The sequence below is a fragment of the Amblyomma americanum genome, chromosome 1, assembly GCF_052857255.1.
Source record: "Amblyomma americanum isolate KBUSLIRL-KWMA chromosome 1, ASM5285725v1, whole genome shotgun sequence".
NCBI lineage: Eukaryota > Metazoa > Arthropoda > Arachnida > Ixodida > Ixodidae > Amblyomma > Amblyomma americanum.
In genome coordinates, this window is record NC_135497.1 from 513,730,561 (window position 1) to 513,739,119 (window position 8,559).

At 46.3% G+C, this 8,559-nt stretch overlaps 1 protein-coding gene across 1 annotated transcript; it reads right to left on the minus strand.

The window, feature by feature from the left end:
• Window positions 1–256: 256 nt before the first annotated feature.
• On the minus strand, window positions 257–7,777 carry LOC144128477 (uncharacterized). The gene is made up of 2 exons (XM_077661907.1): window positions 7,345–7,777; window positions 257–1,293 (listed from the first exon to the last, which is right to left on the minus strand). The coding sequence occupies exons 1-2, from the start codon at window positions 7,652–7,654 to the stop codon at window positions 257–259; spliced, it is 1,347 nt and encodes a 448-aa protein (XP_077518033.1). The 5' UTR covers window positions 7,655–7,777.
• Between the last annotated feature and the right edge of the window lie 782 nt (window positions 7,778–8,559).

The window sequence follows — 8,559 nt, forward strand, 5'->3', positions numbered from 1 at the left end:
GAAGTCAGTTTACGACCGCCGGCATCGCCCAGTACACTATCCGCCGGGCTCACTCGTCCTCCTTTGGTCTCCTTCTCGCCATGTCGGTCTCTCTGAGAAACTTCTACGTCAGTACAGTGGCCCTTATCGAGTTCTCCGTCAGTTGACCGACGTGACCTACGAGATTACACCTCTTCATGCTCCGACGTCGTCCACTAGCCCTTTGACTGACGTCGTTCATGTAGTCCGTCTCAAACCGTACCACACGCCTGTTACATCATCCACTTAGCACCGGGACGGTGCTTTTGCCGCCGGGAGTTATGCTACGGTTGTGCTTGTGCTTGGAACGCTCGTGCTTGGTGCGCTCGCGCTTGGAACGCGAAGAGGACGAAGGGCGTTTCTGCTGCTGGGCTTCGCGTGCCCGGTTGTTCGGCTGCGTGGCTGTAAGCTGTTTCCCTGTAAATATATTTTTCCCTTTTGGTGTGCACATCTTCACGTTACAATATCTGATGAAGCCATCCAGCTCTTCCAGCTCCTTTGGAGCAAGGCGATTAAGCTGCTGCTCTTTGGAATAAATGCTAAGAAACGCAGGGAGCAACTGTTGAAACTCTGTCTCATCTGTGCACTTCATCAGAGTGTGTAGCATGTCCCTTATTGTATCCCTGCAGTCCTTGTTTGTGACCGTATTCAGGCGCGCGCCCCAGTTGTGCAGCACGTGCCAGCTGCAAAGCAGTCGACTCTTCAGGGTACCCATCACCTGCTCCCATGCATTGCCATAAACAGGGGCATCATCAGACATAAATGCCTGACACTGTACTGTGTTTGTTTTTTCTTTGATGGCCTCGAAAAACCTCACCATGGTGCCCATGTTCACCCTTTTTGAAATCACATAGGCACACGGGATACCAGATCCGTCTTCAGAAATTGTGAGCAGGGTTGTCAGTTGAAATTTGTACTTATTTGTGCCATGGGTGGAGTCAATGCACAGTTTCTCTGTCCCCAATTTAGAAAGTAACTCTCGTTGTGGGAATGTCATTAACGCTAGCTCAAGGTCACCATCATGACTGTTGGGGTCACCCTTCTTCATGTAATACAACAGTGGTGACTCGTTTTCCGCCCTCATTTCTTCGACCCATAAGTCAACACTTTTAATATCGTCTGGATCTCTCTGCTCTTCTTTGCCAATCCTAAACTTATCTGCAATGTTGCGGAGGTCCTTAGTGGTCACAAGTTGCATCCGTGGGCTTGATCCACTTGTGCCTGCTCGGATGTTGTGCACAACGGTTTTTGCGGGCACTCCTTCTGCTAACCGACCTGAAAATTGTACAGAAAGAAAAAACTGTTAGCATCTCTGGTCAATTTGCTTACTGCCATGTAATAAAGTGACAGATACTTCTTGTCAGATTCCTTTGTCTTCAGCCTTGTTCCTTTTTTACAGATGACACAAATTACATCATAACTTTAATTTCACTTTTGTGGCACTGCACAGCACACGACAAAATGCTTGTTTCACAGCCAGATGGTATTCATTTTATGTGCTTGAGTGTTTAAACATGCATAGAATGCAAAACAGGAAAGTTATATACAGCCTGTTATAAATGCAGGATATAAAAGCTCTGAAAATGTGGACAAGAAAAGAACAAGGACATCTGGTTCTCATTCAGTCCCGTTTCATTCTACATATTCAGAAAGTGCACCAATTGACATGACTGCACCTTTAAAGGAGTAGACAAACCAAATTTCTGAATGCGTTCTTTGTTTCTTTGGACTGGAGCACAATACTGTGCATGAGGCGCAATGTAAAATCCTGAATAATTTCTAAGTGAATATTTTTCTCAAGCTGTTTCGGCTTCAACAACCGAATGACTGCTGCTAAGTAAGAGACTATTTAAGGGTGTGCAAGTTATGCATAAACTGCAATATAATCTGCTTGTTCTTTTTTTTGTGATTTGAACTCTTGTCCAGGCTTGTGTTTAGTGGTTTTTGAGGAATGGAAATGGCACTGTGGGCACCTGAACGTGCCATGAGGGAAGGCAGGAACGTGGGAGTGAACGAAGCAAGGGAAAGCCGGAGTGGAGGGCTCCGCAATAATTCCAACCATCTTGGAATCTTTGGGCACTGACAATGTGCAGCACATGGGCACCTCTTGCATTTCGCCTCCATCGAAACGCAGCTGTTGCGGCCGCGTTCGAACCCGGGCATTCCGGCTCAGTAGCATTCAAACCACTGAACCACTTCAGCGGGTTAGGCTTGCATAACAAATGCTGCGAATTAAAACGACGAAAGCAGTGACCATCAAATCATCTGTGACGTCACAGCCACCGTTCAGCTGTTGAAACCGTAACAGCATAAGAGAAAAACATTCAGTTATTGTCGCTTGTTGGCACAATTCACATGGTTGTCAATATCTTCTCATGTGCTGTGCATCGTTGCAAAGACTGAACGTACAGCTAAAATTTGGTATCTCTACTGCTTTAATGCAGCCTGTTATAAGTACTCTAAACGGCTTATTAACATGGGTTCACGAAACAATAATTTTCTGCACGTAGTACAAAATTTGGAGAGGATAGAAATGCAGTTATGGTCACGCAAAGTAATACATGAAAAAACAAAACCTTTAACTGATACCATAATAACCTTTAACTATTTATGTGGCAACAGCGGACACTGGTGTCTCCCACCTGCACAACTTTACAATTTGTGTATAGCTTGTGAGATGGCCATTGCCACTCTAGGACCGGAAATTCCTCATATGAACACTGCACTGAACTATAAATGTATTATTTTTCTTTTGTGTCATGGTGAAAGCAATATCAGCAGTTAAACTTCGTGCTCATTTCTGACGAGTGATGTTTCCAGCTGGCATTTCTTGGAAGCGACACAATCTTTATCCGGGCTTCCAAGAACATTTTTGTTATATTCCGCATGTCAACAGGAATGTCGGGACCCTGTTTGTGAGTGGATTTCGTAACTGGATGCACACTACTCTGTTTTATGTTTGAAAGTGTGGGCGTCAGTGAGGAATCATTACGATTAGCAATGACTCTGTTCCAGGCATACATTTTTAATGCAACGAAACTCTGCAGCGGCGTTAACCAGCAGTGATCCCAAAAATCCCAGATGATGTCTCTGTGACATCAAATAAAAATAAAATTTCGAAGGTGCAGGGAATTGAGCCCAGGACTTCCAGATTGCAAAGCGAGCGGGGAACCCACAGGCCACAAAACCATGTTGCGTCTGGGCGAGCAGAGGTGAACCAAGTTTATGCGTTACCTTACAAATGTATGCTAATGAGTAGGTGTGTAAATAGAAAGAGAAAAATTTGAAATGAAAAGGAACTGAAATAAAAATGCTTTCACACTCATGTAAGTAGTTTAAGCGCCCTTAGTAATTTTTCTTGGTATTGCATTCACCTAGTGACCTAACAGGTTTTCATTGTTCATAGTTAAGGGGGATCCGATAACTGAGGAGACCTTAGAACTGTTCTTCAGCTTTCTAGACGATTAAAAGCAAGGCACTGAATGATTTGGGCAGTAGTTTTCGAGCACCCTCCACTTTGGTTCTCACGGAGACATTAGATTGTGCAAAGCCAACACCAAAGGAAGCTGCAGGATCTCTAAATGCATGCTCAACCAGTTGGCGATGGTAGGGAAAATGACAATGGGATGGGCTGCTGTAAAGCTTACTGACATTCCTGCGAGCATTAGTAATGAAGTGACAACACAGTGAAATAGTCCGAATTAATGAAAGTTCACTGCAGACGAACCTGTCTTGTGAGAAAAAACATGCCCCTTATACAACCGTTAGCCTGGTAGCGTTGTTGCTCTTATCAGAACAAAATGCCTACGCTTTCGACAGGCGGCCAAAATGGGGGCTAGCATTTAATTTTTTATTTGGCTCTTGATGCTGCAATTGTCATTCAAGACGCATTTCATGGAGCTCAAGCCAAATTCTTGTGGCTGAAGTTTAATGTCAGCCGACTGAGAGACAAACCTAGGATAGTCAATGAAACCAGCAGAAAAAAATTGGCGGTGGTTTAGCTCTGGTTAAACCTGGTGTGACGCGATAGCTACAGCTGGCCGAGTGGAACTCGCTTAGTCGAATTGCAAAGTCAGTCTTTCGCCGCTCCGTTTTGCTGGGCGTTTCATCTTCACCTTCGTCCCACTTGACATGGCGCATGCGCACAAATGTTGCAGCTCGGTTTCGCCTGCTCTGCACCATGTGGCTGGTCACGTGACGAACCACGTGGTCATGTTGCGGTGGCCATGGTCACGTGCCACCACCACGCTAAAGGCTCGAAATGCTACCGTAATGTAGCTATCGCTACAAAAGAAAACAGACACTGCAGTGGTTCAGTTCTAGACGGCATTCCTAATCATGTTAAATTCGAAAGACTGGACCACTTCCACAAAGCATCTCTAAACTAAACAGCATGAAGTTCGTACGCGCAATGCGCCTGCAATGTGCCATTGTGGATCAATTGTTTTTCACCCTTCCATGCGACCAAGCAAGCTCAAGTGTATTGCACTATAGTCAGATACAGCTCAAGAACAAAGTGGCGCATGGCCCTCAAAGAAGACCCTCCATTCAATGGTATCAGCTGATTTTCATGACCCAGCAGTTAAGCCGCAACTAATCCCCGTTCATCTGCCACCATCCTGCAATGCTACTCCTTAAGATTAACGTGACATCATAAGAATTGGTCGACACCACTGCCTAGAAGGCTTCCTTTGAGGGGCATTGGTCACTTGGTTCTTAAGTTGTATCCTACTATAACTTATTCTGCCCCCTCGTTTTGTGGGACATACCTTTTCCCACTTTACAATAGGTGTTTTCATGTGTCGTACCACCTCTTTTGTGCCATGAGTGCATTGCAGGAGAATGAAAATTCATTGTAATGATCACTCTTCAGTTCAATGAACAAATTATTTCCCTAAATTTCTAGTAATGCACTTTTGTCTCACACCATATGAAGGGTTGATAGAGTGTAGCCTCTAAATGTTTTTACATTCTGGTACAGTGAACACTGCATGCACAAACACTTTGTACAAGAGGAGTGGCTAACCTGCAAGCACTCTGGCCTCATCCTGGGACAGCCTCTGGTGGCAGACTTCATTGAAGTGTCCGTAGTGTTTCTTTTGAAACACTACATATACTTTGCTGTCTTTCTCCGTAACCTCTAGAGTTGCAAAGCAATGCTTGCCAATTCTGCAGCTTCCTTGCCCCTTTTTCTGCCTTTGGCGCTGTTCTATAGGAAGCTCTTTGTGCGTGCCGGAACGGTGGCAATGCAGGTAGCGTTTGAAAACGCTTGATGCGCTTTCTTTCCTTCCTGTTGAAGCTATGAAATGACAGCAAGTTTTGCTTTCTTCTCCATCTTTCCAGGTGCAAAATTCTGAAATGGAAAAATTATAAACATAACTAAGCACTCCACACAGTAGAAGTTAATTATTGGTGCAAGAGCACTATTCTGATGCGTAAACACCCGAGCAAGATTTTGTGAAGTATGTGGGTCTGTGCCAAGAGCATAGCAACGGCAACATAGCAACCACAGTGTCATAGCAGCATTACAGCATAGTTATGACGTGATCAAAGTCCATGACTAAAAAAGTAAAAGAAAAAACAGGCCTGAACATACATGTGCTTCATTTTGATAAAAATGTACACAATGACAGTGCATGAAAAATGGCATAAGGCAACATTAGAAAGCCAACAGTGAAGTAACAAGACAAGGCAACGTTCATGCAATTCTGCTTTTGCATGTTTATAGAATTTTGGCAAAAATTCTCTTTTTTTTGTGCATCACACCACTTTCATTTTTTTGAAAGGCAAGTGCAAAGTGAAGTTTGCTCTTTTTACATAGACTAATGAAAAATGCAAGCACTATGGATTGGGAACACGGGCAATACTCCCGCGCTACTACTGGCGCTCTGCTTGTGCCAAGTGCACATGACAATCACGGATTTAGTTGACCATTTTTTGCCTTTTGCCAGTAGTGCAGAACTGCGTTTCCCAGCTTATTTTTACTATTAAAAAATTGATCAGTCATTCACTTACGGGTTTTTCATGCTACTGGTGCATGAGCAACAATTTCTGGAGAATATTGTTTAATATACTAGGTTAACTGATTACACGAACTGTTACATAGTCTACCTCTGCAAAGCTCATTCCTGCATGGCAACCTTTTACGTGGCCCTGTCCTTGGACCACAAATTCAGGGCAGCTTTGTTGACTTCCAGAGGCTAGAATAACACTGGGCATTCCTCCTGCACACTTCTGTGTGTTGCAACTGCGATGGCTACAGCACTGCCAAGCCAGTGCATGCCGCGACAATGTCGTGTTGTCCTGTATGTGTGTACCTCTGTCACATTGCGGTTGTGATGGAGATATGAAGTGCAGTTAGGTCAAGACATCGCAGGTGCAACAGAGCATAAGCAAGGCCTGTAGCACCGAGTCTTGCTGCTAGGATAGGCTGCACGAGCAGTTTTTTTTCCTGCAGTGGCTAATTTAAATATGAAAGAGAGCCCCTTATGGAGGACCTAGGATACCAAAAAAAAATCTGCAAACACACTTAAGCGAGAATGCGAAATCATTGAGTCACGGCTACGTAGCATGACTAAGCAAACTTTGTACAACCTCTGTACACATTGCATTACTTGAGTGCTGAGTCATGCTATGCTTCATAACCATTATGAGTCGCGGCTATGACTACGCATACTTTGTAAATTTCATTACGTCGCTTGTATGATGATTATCGATTTTTATGGCGCAAAGGCATCTGTGGCCAAGGAGCGCCATGACACAAGGTATTTTTGACTTCTCAGGGTGGGGTCAAAGACCCCGTTTCCAAGCAGTTCACCCCAGATAAGGCGAGCGCCAGGCCAGGGGGAAAACTCGTACCCATTGTATCACCGGTGAGTGCCCGGCGGCACTGGGGATCGAGCCCCGCACCTCCCGCATGCGAGGCGGATGCTCAACCACTTGGCCACCGCGGCGGTCATTACGTCGCTTGTAAAGTGCCGAGTCATGATACATTGCAGAATGACTGACTACAATCATGACTTCCATAGGTCATAGTATATACGCTGCGTTTCAAATTTGACTAAAACGCGCATGTCATCGCGAAGTTTTTATGCGCAAAACCACGTGCACGTTTCACCGGGTGAGTGTAAGCCCGTAAATAAAAATAAAAAACGAACGGGCTTTGTATTAACACACTTCAAAAGCGCGCACTCGAAAGGTCAGTAAACTGCAACTTTTAAAACAGTAATCGAAGCTATAACGAGCGTCCGACTGCCTCCCGCTCTGCCCCTTTGTTGTCGTGACCACTGCGTGCATGCATGCAATAGCATCGACTTCGTTTCTTACCTGTATTAGAGTCGAAGACTAGATTCTCCACTTCTTCCTCGAAGTTGTGTTCGTCCACATGGTGCCGCCGCAGGTCACGAAGAATGACAAAATGCTTCGGACACAAGTCGCACGAGAACGACCGTACCTTCATCGTCAGCGCTTCCTCGTCTTTTACATGCTGCAAAGCTCCTTCCCCGTGAACGTTCTTTACGTGTTTTCTTAAATTACTAGTGTTGGAGAACGCCTTGTCGCAAAACTTGCACCACTTCCGTTCGGAATTTTTGCCGGTGGTCGCTGAAGCAGCACCAGCGCTCGCGTCCGTCTGCATGCTTGAGGCGAAAGGAAATGGCGGGAGAAAGAGAGATGCACCTTGGGATATGGGCACCTATCGTACCAAGGAACGCGGCGCAAGCAAGGATTTTCGCAAAGAGTTGAAATTCTCCCTATCGGTTGAAGCACAATGCTCCCCAACAGTCCCCACAGAGTGACGTAGCGCAGAGCAGTGACGTCTGTTTTCAGTTGGCCAATCGCAACGAGGATCATCTTCCTCTGAATAGCCGCTCCGCGTCGAGGGAGGCTACGCGGACAAAGAAAAGAAGCAAAAAGAGCGGGCGAAAGCCTTCGAGGTGAGGAAACCGCCAGTCTGTTTCCGCTGTAACGAGCGTGGACATCTGGCGAGCGGTTGCCGAAAGGCAAAGGTTGTTTTTTCGCTCACCACCCTCGATGATGAAAGCATGCGCCTACTGGAACCGTATATGCGCAAAATGACAGTGAATGGGAGAGAGTGCCGCGTTCTACGCGACTCCGCCGCTACTATGGACGTGGTGCACCCCGCGCTCGTTTCGCCGAAGGAGTTCACGGGCGAGTGCGCGTGGATCAGGCAGGTGGCCCAAGAGGACAGTGTCTGTCTGCCTGTCGCGCGCGTCACCATTGAGGGCCCGTTAGGGATATTGCACACTGAAGCGGCGGTGTCGGCGACATTGCCAGAGCAGTGCCCCTACCTCTTTTCAAACCGCTCGGAGGAGCAGTTGGAGACGAGGGGGTTGAGCTATGGGGATCGCTCCGTGCACGCGCTTACGCGTTCTAAAGCCCGCGAAATCGCGGCCCAGTTGAGTCATTCCGGGGAAGCAGAGAGGCATGCAACGGGCGAAAAAACTGTGCAGGTGGGCGCAGAGACCGCTCCTTTCGGAAATGAGACGCCTTCAGCGCCGTGTGGCGAGGCCATTGAGGAGT

What these genes read in the sequence shown, in the direction of transcription:
- LOC144128477 (XM_077661907.1), bottom strand. Translation starts at nt 7,654, where the DNA reads ATGCAGACGGACGCGAGCGCTGGTGCTGCTTCAGCGACCACCGGCAAA. An exon ending in AGTCTTCGACTCTAATACAG is followed by an intron (nt 1,294 to 7,344) that starts GTAAGAAACGAA and finishes TACAATTTTCAG; the next exon opens with GTCGGTTAGCAGAAGGAGTG.